General features: G+C 44.9%; 1 protein-coding gene across 2 annotated transcripts in view; it reads left to right on the top strand.

Annotated features, from left to right (window-relative positions):
• LOC116950242 (thrombospondin-3-like) overlaps nucleotides 1-19,128 on the top strand; it is a 102,118-nt gene that overhangs the window by 22,913 nt on the left and 60,077 nt on the right. Inside the window, exons 2-4 of one of the 2 annotated variants that reach the window (XM_032968020.2) lie at nucleotides 6,633-6,839; nucleotides 9,199-9,455; nucleotides 14,781-14,883. In XM_032968020.2, coding sequence (XP_032823911.1) covers nucleotides 6,633-6,839; nucleotides 9,199-9,455; nucleotides 14,781-14,883 — 567 coding nt within the window. Of the gene's footprint in view, nucleotides 1-6,632; nucleotides 6,840-9,198; nucleotides 9,456-14,777; nucleotides 14,884-19,128 lie in introns of both variants that reach the window. The other variant, XM_032967933.2, reaches the window with a different exon arrangement.

Below are 19,128 nucleotides of genomic sequence, written 5' to 3'. Positions count from 1 at the left end.
CTCGGTTCAAATCTGGGCGGCCAGCTGTGGCTTAACTGGTGAGATGTTAAGGAGGATGTAGGTTCGATCTCGACCCTAATGCATGTATATTTTGAGGTTATATGTTTTCCCCGTAGTCACGTGGATTTTTCTCCGAGTCCTCCGGTTTATTCCTCCACATTTAGAAACATGCGTGTGGAGTATTTGGATGCTATAAATTTCCACATGATCAGCAACTTCGTTGAGTTGTGATTTGTGGTCGGGTCACGTCTGAAAAAGAGCTATGTAGCTCAATGGGCCTTACCTGGTAAAATAAAATAACAAAAAAGTTTAGTTTTAGTTCAGTTTAGTAACTGGCTTCAGTATGTGTGGAGTGATTCATATTTGTTTTCGGGTTAGGCCACGTGTTAGTTTTATGCCAAATACTTGTCTTTAACCAAACAAGATTGTGACGTTGACACATTTTATACGTGCCAATTTTTTCATTAATTTATGACCAAACTGCTCTTAACGAAACATTGTATGTTGATATTCTTGGTTCTTTCGGTAAAGTCACGTAGAAGGGAAACAATAAAATAATAAAAATATGAAACAATAAAATTCTCACAAACCACAGCAAGAAAATTTTCTTGCTGTGTTTTTTTAACACCTGATGATGATTGCTTGTGTTGCAGTCGAAACGTCGTGAGAATTTTATTGTTTTAGATTTTTATTATTTTATTGTTTCCCTTCTACGTGACTTTACCGAAAGAACCAAGAATATGAATCCCTGCAGTCACGCAAGCTTTAAATCAAAATTGTATGTTGATGTTAAATTCAGTCATGAAAAGTCTTAAGCCACCAGTGAGGAGCTTCCTTTGTCAAAATTGTATCAAGACATTGACACGTACAAGTAAATGTGACAATATTGTCACACACATGTTCATACGGTAGATTTATAGATATTGTTATATCTGGTCGAGTGGCACTGTCGTTCTAAAGTGAGACTCACATTCAGATGATCGCAAGCCCAAATACATTTGTTCCTCCAGGGTTGATACAAATTTTATTTTACTAATTTGTGGGAAGCCTCACAGAGATTCTGTGGTTTGTAAGGACTGGGGAATTTTCACCACTGGCTCAATGCTGCTGACTCAAAATCAGATGGCTATTCCTTCATATTCAAATTCAGGGCCAACTCATTCATTATCCCTCCAGATCTGATCAAAGATGAAGCAACAGCGATTGTCCTTTGGAGAGACTTTGCAGTGCCGGCTCAGGACCACCAATGGAAATGAGCACTGTGTCTTTGCTAGTTCGGAGGGGGGAGAGACTTTGGACTTTTAATGGGACAAATCGTTTTAGCGACTAAATAAGTAACAGTTTCAAAGACAATGCATATATTATCAGAGTACGTTTTTTGTTTGCATGCTCACCACAAGTGTTGTGGTTAATGCAGACATGATTCCTTCTAAAAGGTTTCAGTTTGGTGTTTGAACATCTTAACACAGCTGTTTTGTTGCCAGAAAAAAGGGGAAAACCTATTCTCATATTTTGGTACTGGCAAAGGAGGTCCCATGATGAAGATAAATAAGTAACGTTTACCTACCGTATAAGATTGCACCTCGTAGTATCTCATAAATTACTACTAACGACTTGGGTCTTTTCTTTTGTCACAAAAACTGTGAGCTCCTGTGGTGGCTGAGTTGCAGGGTTCACATTAACAAAGCGAATGGATATGTGCAGTGTCACATACGCTGCTCCACACTACATACTTGGTTTATAAACAGTGCCGGCGGAGATACAAATAAATTACACTTGTGGTTGTCCTCATTTGCATATTATACCGTATATTTTGGGGATTTTTCATTGATTTGTTAGGAATTTCCAAAAGAGCACTGTCTGGTGTAAAGTAAACCTTAAAAACTGGTGACATAATTTCTCAGTGGGCCATTGTGTTTCGGTATCGTAACCCTTATATCAATACATTTGGTGCTAATTTATTTCAGACTAAATACAGTATCTGTCCCTATGTTTGTTTGACGTGTCTACCTTCCAAAGAAATAATTAGTGTTTGTTGGTTTTCACCTGATGATATAAAATATTTGAAAAAAGTATACATTACAAAATGTAAACGCCATGCAGTAAAACGAGTCACTAATTGCAGCACCACACAGAATTATTCCGAAGAGTCCCAGCGTCTGCCGGCTGGCAGCCCTGAGCTTAGGCATGGAAACTCCATAAGGGGCCTGTCTCTTTAGAAAACCACCACTGTTGACTTCCAACAAACTAAACTATATATTTTTTTCTTTTACCAGGTAAGGCCCAAATAGCTATTTAGCTATTTTATCAGAAGTGACCTGGCCACAGATGATAGCTCAACCAAGTGGCTTATCACGTGGAAATTCATCGCAGCCAAATACTCTAAACACGTGTTTCTAAATGTGGAGGGAAAACCCGGAGGACCCAGAGAAAAATCCACGTGACCACGGGGAGAACGTGCAAACTGCAAATATGCAGGCGTCAGGATCGGGAACGAACTCACGACCTCCTGTATACCAGCCGAGGTAGTTAACAACTTGATGGTCATTTGATCAGTCCCCACGAAAATCAATCCTGAGTTGACTCCCTACTGAGAACTCACAAACTACTAAATCTTCCTTAAGCGCTGTAACCGCAGTTATATCCAGCTAAGTTGTGAGTTCTTTAGTGTATTGGTTGACTTTAATTATTGGTACCTTGTCACATTCCTCATTAGTGTACTATATAGTGTACTATATTACACTATATTTGGGTCAGGGAGCTTAAAAACTCCTGTTCCCATGGTATGGAGGCTGACACTTCTGGTGATGGTAACAGACGCTGATATTTATCACCGGCCACTGATAAAAGATAAATCCTTTAATTATGCACAGCAGTGGCTCCCCTGAAGGTATTTTCTTTCTCCTGATGTGCAGGCTTGTGGTTAGGAACCATTGTGCTATTGTCAGTCAGCTCTGTGAACTGTAAGCAGATTTAGAGTCAGCCCTATTGGATGTGACAGTGTAAGTTAAAAGGACGTGCTAAAATGTTTTGCTTGGCCAGGTGCCCACTTGCAGCTGGCAAGCAAATGCATGTCTGACACGAATTTGTGTAAGGTCTGATGACATTACCGCGTTGCACAGAGGTGTGGTTTGAATGGACAAAAAGCAAACTTCATGTCCATTCAATGGAAGTTGACACTGATTATGGGCACCTAAATGGCTGCAAGCCAGCACACCACGATAGGATGTCCTTGTTTATCAATGGGCCATTGAGCAACAGTTTTAACAGTCTTAAAAAAACACAGGCTAACTGTAATAACACTTAAAACGACAATACGTGCCTAATATGTGCCTGGGTGAAAGCCCACACTTTGTCGATCCCTGCTGAATCCCTGTCTCTCTAGAAAGGTAAAGTGGGATTTTTATTTAACCATTCCCCTAATCAATGCTTACTCGTCTACGGTTGGTGTTTGGGTTATCACGGTCCAAATAACTCATCACTGTAATCGATGTCCAAACGCACATACTGGTAATCCCATACGATTACTATTACTCAGCAAAAACAATTTGTTTAATCCTTCATAAGGGGGTTAGTTACAAGTAGAATGAAACATTTGGAACTTTTCGTGCTATTCTCTATAAAGCTTACATTGGTAGCATATTTGTATTTTTCCGAGCCTGAGCCAACCCAGTTATGTTAATTTACACACATTTTAGATTACATTTTCTCGAGTAATCGGCCACGTTTTTGAAACTGAGAACAGTACTTTCCGAAGTAACCCTCCTCTCAATTTCGATGATTATAGAGTTCTATAAATACATATACCTATGTACCTGCACCTGTACTATTGCAACGTAAAAAAAGTAATATTTGCTGCTATAGCAAACTATAAACGTTTATATACTTAAGATTCCGTTAATACAATGTCCAATGGCACGTGGAGTTGTTGTGCAACGGGGTGTAGCGCGTGTCACGTGGTGCAGGGCCGGCCAGCAGAACTGGTTCCATTGTTAGACGAGCAAATGGTGGCGGACACTGGCTAAATGTGCCAGCTATTTTTTTGTCTGGCTCATTGGAATTCCCCGAGGCTTCTGTGGGATTTCCCGATTACAAATTGGTGGATCCAGTCCGGAGATTATACAAAAGCCTCTGGGATTTCCAGGAGCCAGCAGAAGGCCGTGGGCTTTACCACAGTGATGTCTCCTGCTTCTCTAACAATGGAAGCAGGGCTGTTGGCTGGCTGACGTGCCACGTGACAGGTGCCTCAACCTGCCACGTACTTTTCAACTTTAAACGTTTATTGGTCTGAATACCTGTACAAGCGTTGTATGTGTTTGGCAAACAAACACATTCACAAACACACACACACGTATTCATTTTAAGAGATGGTCAATAAATGTATTATGTTAACAAGTATCATGAGTGCGTGGGTATCACGGTGGCTAAGAGATTAAAGCAGTGAGCTGATAACTGCTGAGAACCTGGGTTCAAATCTAGATGGCCATCTGTGATTAAACCAGGTTCTTAAGAACTTCTCTCTCTGAAGCAGAGCAGGTGGGAAAGTGCAGCCCCGAGTGTGGACAAAAGGTCAGTTGGGGTAGTGGGGGTATAACAAAAACGCTGGTCCCCCCACCCTTGACCGAGTGGCTCTTGCCTGAGCACGGTAATGTTACGAGTCTTCGATTGCTTTGAGATCAGGTCATGTATAGCATATTCCTCCATCACACTGTTCAAGTGTGTGTTTGAGTCAAGGGCCTGCAACTCTTGAACCCTAACTCTCAATTTCTACAAGAAGCAAAGCCAAGCCTCGAAAGGACGGATCAAAACGGAAACGACATACGCCTGCCCACCGAGACAGGGAACTGCGAATCATTGAGGTCAACATCCTTGGCCTGAGATCCAACATCGGAGAACTGACCAACTTGTGCGAGGAGAACGAACCCACAATTGTCATCGTGGTGGAAACATTCCTGGATCCGTTTGTTCAAGACGGAGCAGACTGCACTGCTGCCGAAGAGATAGAGCTGCCTCATCTGGAGCGGGCATTGCAATGTACTGCCTACAAGGAATTGCCATCCATCATGACTCCCAAAGAGGTCCAACAGACATTGAACTTACAGTGAGGGAAAAAAGTATTTGATCCCCTGCTGATTTTGTACGTTTGCCCACTGACAAATAAATTATCAGTCTATAATTTTAATGGTAGGTTTATTTGAACAGTGAGAGACAGAATAACAACAACAAAATCCAGAAGAACGCATGTCAAAAATGTTATAAATTGATTAGCATTTTAATGACAGAAATAAGTATTTGACCCTTCTGCAAAACATGACTAAGTACTTGGTGGCAAAACCCTTGTTTGAAATCACAGAGGTCAGACGTTTCTTGTAGTTGGCCACCAGGTTTGCACACATCTTAAGAGGGATTTTGTCCCACTCCTCTTTGCAGATCTTCTCCAAGTCATTAAGGTTTCGAGGCTGACGTTTGGCAACTCGAACCTTCAGCTACTCATAAGAGCCGTGTACAGACCACCATGTGCTAACAATGACATATTTGACTACCTGGATACTGAAACCCTGTAAAAATGACAGAGTTCGATGCACATTCCATCATGCTGGTGGGAGACTTCAATGTCCATCATGAAGACTGGCTAGAGAGCTGAACAACAGACTCAGCTGACTGCCGAGCTCTACAGTTTGCAAGCTGCTTGGGCCTCCAATAGATTGTTCAATGACTGACCTTCCAGCCGCATCTACAACGCTTGCTAACCTGGGTACCTCAGACCATAACCCAGAGACAAGCCTTACACGAGGAAAGTGTGGCAATACAAAAAGCCAACGACTTGGGAATGAGGCTTCATCGCATCTACAGGCTGGTCAAGAGTCTTCTCGGAGAACGACCCTAAGAAGACATGTGTTGAGGTCACTAACATCATCTGTAATGCTATGGAGCTATACATCCCCAGCAAAATTGTTACATTTTGGGTAAAATGTAAGATTTTTTATATATTTGTGTAATCATAGACACATTGCAATGACATTGAACCCATTCACAAAAAAACATATTTAGTCACATATTGGTACTGTATAGTATAGCCTAACTTGCCCATGAGACAGTTTGCACAATCTATGGTTACATTTCTGGAGCTGCTCATAATTAAGATTCACTCGCAACTAAATACATAAAAACTCATTTTTCAATAACACCCTTCTCAACACCCTTCTTAATTATGTGCTGTTACACTCTAATACCTTCTCTATAGGCTCTGGAGTAAGACATTTACCTGTATCGTCACCTATTATTTACTTTTTCTTTTTAAGCAAGTGTTATTGACTAATGTGTTGGGTTTGTTTGTTATTTGTGCTTCTGCATCACTGCCAACGCAGTATAGGTGGCTATGTGGCTCAGACAGATACTCCAATGCTGTCAGAGAGTTGAACTGGCTTCACTGAGACTCTGGTTTCACATGCAAGCAGCCAGCCAACATTCAACCTGGTGTTCATGTGCAGTGAGCTGATGGTCTCAGTCCGTTCAATGAGCGGGCTCGCATTTGGTCAAAGGGCTTTTGCATCTAATGTACATGCGGGGTTGCTTATTTATCGATGACATTGACCCCTGTGCGTGTGTGCACGTGTTGTGTTTGTGCGCAGCAATAGACCTCCTGGGGCTGAGCGAGGCCAAGCAGAACCAGCAGGCGGTGGAGAAGATCCAGCATGCCATGCTGTCCATCAACGACCTCTACTTCGTCTCCACCTTCCGGCTGCAGTCGAAAAGCGGCGGCGTCATCTTTGGCATCTACTCGCGCCGCGAGAATGCCAAGTACCTGGAGTTCGTCGCCCTGGGAAAGCTCAACAGGGGTAACTATCTGGAACACCTGCAGCTCTCTTCTCTCTCTCTCTCTGATCATATAATTTTATGATATAAACGGGGGTGGGGGGGGGAGAGTTTTTTTATTACAAACGTTTAAGTAAAAAATTAAAGAGATTGCGTTGTAGCGGTGGTAAAGCCGGTGAGCAAATCATAGTGAGTGTTTTTTGTGTCATCAGGTCTCAAGATGCTAAGCAGAATTTTTAGCTCGTTTGATACTTGTGTAAAAGGGTCACGTGGGGAGACCTTGGGGTGATGTAAGGGTCACGTAACGACACCTTGGGGTGATGTGATTGATGAAAGACAGCTTGCGCAAAGGCGGGCTCGGGATAGCATGGGATTGGCTGAGAATGAGGATGAAAGGGATTTGTCGGGAAAGAGGGAAAGGAGAGAGTTGGAGGCGAATGAAGAGACCAAGGGAGAGGATTGGTAGGAAAAAGATGAGAGGGAGGAGATTTGAGGAACCTTCTGGAAAGTTCCAGGAGGAGTGAGGAGGAGATTATGAAAAGGGAATATGACTGTCCTCGGGGATTTTTTTTTGTCGGGGAAATTGCAGAGTAAGCGTCCTCGCTGTGAGTTGGAACAATACAGTTCCCTTACCAGGGACAACTCGTGAGAGCTCCCCCCTTTGCCTTGTATGGCAACCTTCCCAGAAATCTCAGGTGTTGTAGTCTCGGGCTGTGAGATGAAACGACCTGTGCAGAGTGATGAGCGCTCTTCCCTTGTACTCAAGGGGTTTCCTTGGTCGTTCTGGTTTCCTCCCAAATGCCATGCACTCACTAAATAGAAATGGCCAAACATTTTAACGCAGGACCCTCCAGAAAATAAGTATTCAGACTCAGTGAGGCTCTCCTTAAATGACAATAGAGTATGAATGGTCCCTCGCAAGGAAAAGTCACTTAACATACCAGTGGCTCACATCTTCCACTCTCAATGAATGTAATTAGAAATTATTTTATGCATCCGTCTTGATTCTTCAGGAGTTTATTTATAACTCAATACCTGCAAATGGGCAACTGCTCATGTACCCATACAAGATCGTTCTTATGTTATATGCAACGTTTCAAGGCATTCCACTATAAAGTGTGATCTCCAAAATGCACATTCGATTAGCACGGTTGGCTACGTACGGTGCGAAATAAGTTCAACGTACATACATATGTAGTGGCCTTATTGACGTCGGAGACTGTTCATTGGAGGCACCACGTATTTATTACAGACGCTTCAATTACAGAGGCGAATCTGATACTTGAAGAGGTAACGGCCTCTTCACCCGTACTCTATAGAGGGAACGTTCCCTGAGCTTTAGCCCACGCTAGCTCCCTGGTTCCCTCTATCCTGGTCCTCTCCCGGGAGGCTATCTGACCTGGCCCAGCTTCGGCGCAGGTCCCGATCACCAGCCCCACGAGTCCGGCCCTCAGAAGGACGTCGGGCCTCGTGGCTCTGGTGTCGAACCCTGGCTTGCTTTGCCCGGCCCTCAAAAGGACAGCGGGTCAGACGAGTTCCAGGGTCTGGCTAGTCGATCTTTTTTCTTCACCGGTTCTTCATCTTGCTTGAGTCGAACTGCCTCTCAGCTACCCGGGTCCCACCTTTTATACTGTCCCTCACTGAGGGGTGGGGCTGGGAGGGATCACAGCATCCCCCACAGCCCCCCAGGGTGGTGGCCGTAGCGGACGTGTTTGTAGCCACCGTTATAACAACCGCGTGTCCCCCTCCCGTAACACCTCTACACATACATAAATCAGTCACCGTATCTTCCCTCTCTCTACTTTGTACTGTATCCAGTGAGTTAACATTCACAATGTAAAAAAATAAATCTTCAACTGCATCTCGACCATAAATCGTGACAATTCATCAATTCGCACAGGGGGGACATTGGGGCATGCCGCAGTGTCTGTGCTCCGACAAGCATCTGTGCTGCTGACCGATTCCTGATGACGACTATGATGTTCATGACGACGTGAAACACCTGCATCCCTCACCTCGGGATGCTGCTGTGGTACAATGATTAAAGCAATCGAGGTTCGTTCTCCAAGCACGGCAGTTGAAACGATGCGCACGTTTCTTAAATCTACCCGCCCCTGTCCACCACTGTTTAATCGATAAGGCAGGTCGCACGTGGTGACGTCAAGTGTGAGCATTCTCACCTCTATCCAAGATGTCTGGCTAGGGTGGAAGAGAAGCCCAGAATACCGTCTTTGAGTGGCCGGATTGCCCCTTCCACTGACAGCGGCTCGAGTGCGCAATTCCAGGGCTGCGCTTTTGTACCACCTTCAATATCTCTAACTGCGTCACCCTCCTTGTCTCCTTTTTCCCCCTTCGATCCACGCGCACCTGCGCCCCTCGCAGTGTCGCTGCGCTACCTGAAAGGCGACGGCAAGATGCACACCGTGAGCCTGCAGAACGCGCCATTGGCCGACGGGCGCACGCACTCGCTCATCCTGCGCCTGTCGGGCCTGCAGGAGTCCGCCTCCAGCGCCGAGCTCTACGTCGACTGCAAGCTCGTGGACTCAGCTAGCGGCCTGCCACCCATCCTGGACGTGATGCCCGAGCAGGCGGACGCGCTGGAGGTCCGCACGGCGCAGCGCACGCTCTTCCGCAACCAGGTTCGTGTAGCTGGGCCGGAGCCCAACCAGGTTCGTGTAGCTGGGCCACTGCCCAACCAGGTTCCTGTAGCTGGGCCGGAGCCCAACCAGGTTCGTGTAGCTGGGCCGGAGCCCAACCAGGTTCCTGTAGCTGGGCCACAGCCCAACCAGGTTCGTGTAGCTGGGCCGGAGCCCAACCAGGTTCCTGTAGCTCGGCCGGAGCCCAACCAGGTTCGTGTCGCTGGGCCACAGCCCAACCAGGTTCGTGTAGCTAGGTCACTGCCCAACCAGGTTCCTGTAGCTGGGTCACAGCCCAACCAGGTTCGTGTAGCTGGGTCACTGCCCAACCAGGTTCGTGTAGCTGGGCCATAGCCCAACCAGGTTCCTGTAGCTGCGTCACAGCCCAACCAGGTTCGTGTAGCTGGGTCACAGCCCAACCAGGTTCGTGTAGCTGGGCCACTGCCCAACCAGGTTCGTGTAACTGGGTCACTGCCCAACCAGGTTCGTGTAGCTGGGTCACAGCCCAACCAGGTTCCTGTAGCTGGGTCACAGCCCAACCAGGTTCCTGTAGCTGGGTCACTGCCCAACCAGGTTCGTGTAGCTGGGTGACAGCCCAACCAGGTTCCTGTAGCTGGGTCACTGCCCAACCAGGTTCCTGTAGCTGGGTCACTGCCCAACCAGGTTCCTGTAGCTGGGTCACAGCCCAACCAGGTTCCTGTAGCTGGGTCACAGCCCAACCAGGTTCCTGTAGCTGGGTCACAGCCCAACCAGGTTCGTGTGGCTGGGCCACAGCCCAACCAGGTTCGTGTAGCTGGGTCACTGCCCAACCAGGTTCGTGTAGCTGGGCCACTGCCCAACTCTTTTTTCAGAAGCAACCAGGCCACAAATGATAGCTCAACGAAGTGACTTATCACGTCCAAATTTAGAGCAGCCAAGTACTCTAACTGCATGTTTCTAAACGTAGAGGGAAAAACCAGAGGACCCGAATAAAAATCCACGCGACCGTGGGGGTAAAATTCAAACTGCTAATATACAGGTGTCAGGGTCGAAATCGAACCCACGACCTCCTGTATACTGGGCAAGGCAGTTTATATTTTGCCACCGCGCTGACTTGAGCAAGTGAGCAGCACAAATGGCTTGAGGAGGGAATTCTATACCACAGGGGTAGCAGCAGAGAAGAGGTGACATCGGATTGAGTGGAGGTCAACAACCGAGGGTTTTAACAGAAAACCTTCAATCGCTGGAATGAGGAGTACGTGAAATAACTGTATTGAGTTTACCTTATTTTAAACAGGTAAGAGGCTGGAGTAGATAGCCTTGTACGTGGTGTACTTGACAAAGCGCCCATTTTTATGGAGATGGAGTTTCAACTCCTTCAGCTGTAAGGACCTTGTTTCAAATTCTTCATACGTCAACTACACAGTACACGATTGTTCGCTTCGTGATGGTTCGTACGCAGTGATGCTCTTGGTTGCTACACCTGGACACCAGTGCCATATTTGTGTATGACTGAGTGGGGGGCTCCATTGTTTGGAGTGTAGCAGATTTGTTTATTGACTATAATGTGGCTAAACGATGGCACGAGGGTTGCTAACCGCTTGTCTGTGCAGATCTTTGAGCAGTATCACCATATCGTCCGCTAGCCCTTTCTATCGCCAGAGCTTCTCTTCTTAGAATTTGCCCATAAACTTTGCCAAAGTGTCTTCAGCATATTTTGTTATCATTCTGTGCATTGCTGCAAGTTTCAGGGGGACCCTTGGCCTAGCCACGGTTGCTTTCCTGTAAGAGGTGGGCATTCATACATTCCGTTGCTAGCTGGGTATGGCCTGCTGAATTGAAACAACTTGATTGAGTGAGAATGGCAAAAGCGCGGCTGTGCGATTCAATGATAGCCTTGGTGTCTCTCGGCGTCCGGTACGTGCCCATACCTCTGTCGAAGCGCGTTTGAATATGCCTGGAAACTCTGACTTATATTTTCCTTCCTCAGTTGCCAATTACATTTCAACTTTGCTTTGCTCAGTCATAATCCTTGTATACAACTTGTAAGAAGTGGAATTGGAAAGTTTACTTTACAGAAAGAATTCGCATGTATGATCTGGGTTTACCTCGAGACACACCCACCATGCAAGGCATCAGTGTTTCCATTCCAAATGCCCAGGTTCAGCTGGGCGCGCCAAACAGTAGCGCGCAGAATGGACTGGCAGATTGATTATCTCATCAGGAGGTTGACACACGCACATGCATTGCATATTTGGGCTCTACTTCAATGGGCACTGCAACGAGGAGAGACATGTGGGAATAATCTTCTACCTGGAACTTCTAACAGCTCCGTAACTGTTCCACAGTCTCCTGGCCAAAAGCTACATTTTGTGGAACGTAATGACGCAGTTTATTATGCAAAAAATGTGCAACAGCCTTGTAAACAAAGAGGCGAAGAAAGTACCTTATTCTGCTTTCTAACTGTTAACTCTTGAAAAGTGTGAATTTGTAAGGAGGAATCAAGTCTAAGGTGTTTAATTATTCGAGTAATGTGTTTGATGCAGGTTATAACTTATAGGGAAAAAAATCTCGTATTTTTTATGTTTGGAAATATTTTGTCGGGTATTTTTTTAAATATAAGTTTGTTTTTGTTTCTGGTTGAGCCCCCGACTGCATAAGGCTTTTATGTTCAAATCCACAACCATAGTTGTAATGTAATTCGAATAAAAGCTCCATTGCCATTATTAACAATTTCAATTCACCAGTATTCTCTTAAGTTTTTAGGATTTTCCAATTTATAATATCCTCATATCCTATATTTCCTTGGCTTTTTAAAAATGTATAATACATATTCTTGGTTCTTTCTATGTGACTTTACCGAAAGAACCAAGAATATGAATCCCTGCAGTCACGAAAGCTTGAAATCGAAATGTATAATACATCTCAATAAACAGTGGATGTTTATCATGTGCAAATGTATGGTATTAATGCAAGACTTTTAGGCCTTGTGATAAACATGTAAATTAATCAACGCCATCACATGTCGCGACAGAACGACACTTCATTGCTATCCTAAGAAAAATACTTGAATATTAATATGTATTTGGTGAATTAGTTGCTGGTATTGAGCATGATTTTCTAACATTTCATATCATATTTTGTAGTTTAATTAAAATGCTCCTATATAAATCATACAAGCACTCCCTACTTTTAAAACACAATGGGCTCATGGACACCCCGTTGTAGTTCAGACCCTATTTTCCCATAGACATTCGAAACAGTAGAGGTATTTTTCCTTGTATCAGCCAAGGTTTAATATGTACAAATCCTCAAAAAACACTTCCATAGTTCCATAGTTTATTTATTTGGTATAGCCCTGTGAGCCATTCGGCTCTTGAATCGGGTGCAACCGCAACAAACAAAAAACATGAACAAGAAAACATCTTAAAGTGACTATGTGACTGTGCAAACAGAAAATCCAGGAAAAAACAGCAAAATATTCCTGAAATAGCACCGTACACCAACGCTGTGTGCAAAAACCCCAGTGGGATGCAAGTCAAACAACAACTACAAGACAACTTAGATTAAGGCCATCAGTCTAACTCCGTACTACAATAAACAAAAACATGGCCAAACCAAAAAACGTTTTCGAAATCACCAAAATAAAGCCATAATTGCAACGTAACAGTGATCATAAGGACTGTGACCGATTTTTTTTTACAATAAACTACATAAATAACATGTAATACCAAACCCTAGAGCCATAGCTGGCTGCATGAGTCACTGCACAACAACAGGAGCATCAGTCGGAGTATCACATTTTCCAATGCACCTTTAAGATCAGCACACTAAATCAAAATACAGATAATACTTTGCAGCGGTCATCCGAAGCGAAACATTTTATTTTATTTTAGGCCACTGAATAGCAGTGGCAGCTAGGGGTGTACAACTTGAGAATAACAGAATCTCCACGACAAGTCACATCGGAAAAACCAAACTGACTCTGCTCAAATGTGTTCGGAGTCATGTCGGGAGATGCGTCGTAAATCAAGTTTCTGTGCCGTAAATCGATCCATGGTGGCATTAAATAAATGTCGTAAATGTTGATCGTAGTAAGTCAGACTGTCGTAAAATGGAGACCGCCTTTATAAATTCAAGCCAAAACTCACCTTTTATTAATACTGACCTGCTGTCTATAAACCAGTATCTGATATATTAAATGTTGAAAAATAACATTTGTAGGAACTGCATTATAAAATTCACCAGTGTCCAACGCTGGGGCCTTTATTGGAATTTCCTTTCAATTACAGTTTTAAAATTGTACATTCAAGAGCCTTATTCAGCATTGATCAATGTTAAAATGAACAAAGTTCCATGCAGAACACGAAGTCACTGTGGACTCAAAATAGTTGCAGAAGGCCAGCGTTCAGACTGTTAATTTCCGCATGGATCACAGCAAGCGTGCCAGCGGTTCCCAGGGTATGAGGTGTCCGTCTCAAATGTGCAGCCTCTATGTGTTTCAGCATCATGTCAAACTCAAATAGAATGCTGTGTTTCTCTCCCGCCTGCCAGTTGGAGTTAGTTCACCATTTTATAAAACCCGTGTGAGCCGGTATTGTGGAAATCGTGACTAAGGATTGCTTCTGAGCCAGATAATAGACGTGTAGTTGATGTAATATTTTTTTCAGTTGCGATAAAATGTCAAGTTTACTTGCAGCTGTGCCTGACTCTTTCTGGCGCATCTTGCTCTCATGTTATATTTGCTATGTTTTTGTTGTCATGTGTGTTTTGTTTACGACCATTATTGATCAGTTTTGCAATATTGCTGAAGGACCCTGTACTCGTTCTCTGCAATATTGTCATTTTAGTGTTAGTGTTGCTAGTGCGCTCACACCCCGTGGATCTGCCTCATAAAATAGGCGGACAACTGGTTGAATGGGACCATCTGACTAATAAATCACAACAAATATAACAATAGGTTTTGATTTAAAGCTTTCGTGACTGCAAGGATTCATCTTCTTTGGTTCTTTCGGTAAAGTCACGTAGAATGAGAATAAAATAATAAATTGATAAAATAACACAATAAAAATTCTCACGACGTTTCGGCCACAACACAAGCGGCCTTCATCAGGTGAAGGGACGAGACTGTCTGGAGGACAGAGGAAATCGGAGTACACAAAAATAACACGTTTGAGGTCCTGCCGTTTCCTGGCCAGCAAGTGTTTTGGGTGTTTCACAGATCTACATGATTAATCAACCCTTGTCTCCAGAGTACCAGGGTACAGGCACGCTCCGCCGCACCCAGCCGCGTCGCCAGCAAAGTGGACGCCTCGTGTGATGGGATCACATGACTGTGTTGTTCAGCAGGGCACTGTCGACGACATGAGGCTGGTGTTGGGCGGAACGTTGGCTCGAATCGGGGCCATCCAGGAATGCTCCTTTCAAGGAGATGCGGACATCCACAACACAGGTGTGGCTCGTTCTCACGCAACCACCTCCATGTCACCGTCAGTCAACCACCGCCACGTCACCATCAGTCAACCACCTCCATGTCACCATCAGTCAACCACCTCCACGTCACCATCAGTCAACCACCTCCACGTCACCATCAGTCATCCACCTGCACGTCACCGTCAGTCAACCACCTCCACGTCACCATCAGTCAACCACCGCCACGTCACCGTCAGTCATCCACCTCCACGTCACCGTCAGTCAACCACCTCCACGTCACCATCAGTCATCCACCTCCACGTCACCGTCAGTCAACCACCTCCACTTCGCCATCAGTCAACCACCTCCACATCACCATCAGTCATCCACCTCCACGTCACTATCAGTCAACCACCTCCACGTCACTATCAGTCATCCACCTCCACGTCACCATCAGTCAACCACCTCCACGTCACCATCAGTCAACCACCTCCACGTCACCATCAGTCAACCACCTCGACGTCACCATCAGTCAACCACCTCCACGTCACCATCAGTCAACCACCTCCACGTCACCATCAGTCAACCACCTCCACGTCACCATCAGTCAACCACCTCCACGTCACCATCAGTCATCCACCTCCACGTCACCATCAGTCAACCACCTCCACGTCATCATCAGTCAACCACCTCCACGTCACCATCTGTCAACCACCTCCACGTCACCATCAGTCAACCACCTCCACGTCACCATCAGTCATCCACCTCCACGTCACCATCAGTCAACCACCTCCACGTCACCATCAGTCAACCACCTCCACGTCACCATCAGTCATCCACCTCCACGTCACCATCAGTCATCCACCTCCACGTCACCATCAGTCAACCACCTCCATTTCATCATCAGTCAACCACCTCCATGTCACCATCAGTCAACCACCTCCACGTCATCGTCAGTCATCCACCTCCATGTCATCATCATCAGTCGCATCAGGATCATCAGCACAATTTTATTATCGTTTAGTATTTTTTTTACATGATAAGGCACCTACAATACTTGACACGGATACCAGAATATATCTACAACTACGTTAAGTATGTAGGTAAAAATACATACAAGTAATAGATCAACAAAACTGTTGTTTTACGAATGTGGAAGCACACTACGTATGCCCTTTGTATTTATATATTTACAACATGACTGTTTCCAGCAATATTATGTGAGTACGCAACTTATACACTTCTTTCTCTCCTCATCAGTCTCCAAAATTCCACTTTCTATTGGCTGCAATCATTGGTGCTGCAATGCAGTGAGAGATGGTCTTTGCCCATCATTCTTAATAAATGCGTGAACATGCCGTTTGCGTAAATCAACTCATATTCGCGAGGCAAACGTTGTCGTTGTTGTTCCCTGCACCAGTTTTGAGACGCTGCCGTGGTGTCGTGGTCAGCAGGCTCGACTCGCGATCCAGAGGTCGCCGGTTCGATCTCCTTGTGCGGGCAGTTGAAACAATTGGGCGGGTTTTCTTCAATACGCTCCCTGCCTCTGTTCCCCAAGCAGCATTAATGAGCCCCCCCACAGTTAGTCAATCAGCATGCCGCGTGTGACTAGTTAAAGTGTGGGTACTCTCATGTTTTACCAAGATGTCTGGCCGGTGAGGAAGAATCGAGTAAGATCCTCTGTAGAGGACCTCCCTATGGAGGTCCTTTCACCAACTTTATCCCGGCTCTGATGGATACATGTTACATACATGTTACATAATGAGCACAGCGCAAAGCATTCACTCGTCTGAATTAAAATGTACAAGTTGAGAGAGTCCCAGGGTGCTTGCAGACATCAGAGCATGTGATTGTTTCTATTGTCTGTCCTGCTGAAGATCATCCTTTGGTAGATCTTTGTTTTTTTTTTTTCCAGTGACCACTTTATCACTCACATTGCCCCAGCATTCAACCATGCAGCTTGGACCGCCGTCAAAGTACAAAGCTGCTGGATGATGATACCTTCAAAGACACCCTCTGGTTCACCGGTAGTGTTAATGTATCTTTGAAAGATATCTCGCAAAGGCTTTAATAGCGCTCTCAAGTTGTCCAACTATTAAGTATTTGGTCTGATGTGCGTTACGGTTTAGCAATCGAAAAACAAACAATGCTTTGTTCATACACGAAGACAATTTGAGTACAATTATAGTTGCGTGCATTCTATCACAGTTGCATCACAGCAGAAAATCTCCAGTCAAATACCCCAGGCTGTCCTTTGGCTTTGTTATATTTTAACACGGCACACCTGCCATAGCGTTAGAGGCATGCTGGGCAAGGGCACCGCATCAGAGTAACATTCAAAAGCCAAAGGAGTTCTGAGAACAGCGTTTCGGCAACAGCACAACACTTGTGCGTTTAGCGTGAAATACTCACCCACGATATGTCTTTGCAGGTCTTTGCAGCAGATATAATACTTCGGTAATATTCCTCAACATGTTTCCGGTAATATTCCTCAACATTACCCAAAACAATCCAGCATCTTGTGCTATTGAATTCTTGCGATCGGCACACTCAGATGCAATTAAGCTCGCAACAATGAGCGTCATTCTGGACTTTTTTTGTTTGAAAACATTTTTTTTACAGTTTATTCACCAATTGTATGCCCATTTTTTTCAATTTAGTTTCAGCTAATAGGGCTACATGGTTTATTTCTGAGCACAGATCGAAGCATGTGTCACTTTTACCAGTGGTGTACAGTAATAGTGATCCCACAGGATTTTGCTCAGTTCTGATTAACGATCTGTACTACACAACTTAAAGACTGAAATCTTCACTCTTCTTCATTCTCTAAAATAAACCATCGGAGATTAAACTGACCAAATAGAGCACGCAATGCTTGGTAATGCGCAGGGGATGGCAACCAAAATAACAAGAAGAGACATTTTTTTCAAATTCGGTGGCAAAAAAAACCTCTCGATATTTCAAAAAGCCGCAACGCCGTGTGAATACGAGACGGTAGCCCTTGATACATAACGAGTCACGAAGCAGTCCCTCAAGAGGCGCAGCTTGCCGACAACGCCCGTTAATGCTCTACACGTGAGAACCCCCGGACCGGAACCCAAGATCCCATCAGCAGCGGCTCAGTCGTCCGCCATGCCGTACAACTTTTAGCAATATTAAGCCACTCGCTTAATCATTGTTTTACAGACATGCGGGATTTCGAAGATGCGTTACCAAAGAACCACCGCAATAATATTGCCCAAAGCCACAATCCCTCCCCCCTCGGCGGTACCATACTCGGTGCTGCGCGTGATCAGACTGCGCCGTTCGTCCGGTTCGCATTTGCAGCCTTCGGTGGTGAGACGCCTGACGATGGCGGGGACATCGTTAAAGGAGGGGCACATGTCGTAGTGGCTGGAGGAGATGTCAGTGGTGCCAAGCAGCCCAGAGCCATCACATATATGGGCATATCTGCGTCAACGCAAGCTGCGGCCGCTCCATTCGTGAACGTTCCACCGTAAAATCGGCACAAAGGCTCCCTCTGTGGAGTATGGAGACGCAAATGCGCATGCTCTCTGGCTGAGAGTCAAACATCAGTAAGCAAACTGGCAGAGATGTTCCTTCCTGCACCGTGAAAGGACACGACAGAGTGTGCGATGTAAAAAAAAATTACCCCCCGCTTGTTTTGTTTCCAGCGTTGGGGCACATCTGGGTGTAACCAACCCAGCTTAATGGCCTGGATGTTTGTTTTTTTTGTCCTTGCAGAAGGTCTAACAAACAATTCCACGGTTTTCGAAACGTTGCTTGGGAACGTGATAGGCTGGATGTGTATAACAACTGTCTCACTTTGACCGTACGTACGTGTTCCAGGCGGCTGAAATGAGAAAAATGTGTGCGAGTTGCAGGCCTCTAAATGAAACCAGTTCTGGTGAGGAACGTTTGAAAGAATGTTAAACATTATTGAGGTCTTGAATTTTATTTTTTTACGCGGTTTTTGTCATTGTTGGCTACATTTGTCATTGGATAGCGGCAATTTACACCCAGAAATGTTATATATTCAGTTAGATTCAATATTCCGTTAAATGTAACGTAAGAGATGTGTTTCTATAATCAAGATTAATGCATACTTATTCAATACGAATATTAACATTTGTAATATTTCTGTTGTTAAAGGACCACACCTATCACCTTGCAAGTGTCTATATTAATACATCTCTTGACTATTCTAGACAATTAACGTGCAGAGTCCAACCAACAAACCGCGCACGTTCACTGTTTTTTTCTCAACGAGCATCATTTACCTTGC

The sequence above is a fragment of the Petromyzon marinus genome, chromosome 1, assembly GCF_048934315.1.
Source record: "Petromyzon marinus isolate PM22_M1 ecotype Great Lakes invasive population chromosome 1, UKy_Petmar_22M1.pri1.0, whole genome shotgun sequence".
NCBI lineage: Eukaryota > Metazoa > Chordata > Hyperoartia > Petromyzontiformes > Petromyzontidae > Petromyzon > Petromyzon marinus.
This window is presented reverse-complemented; position numbering and strand designations above follow the sequence as displayed.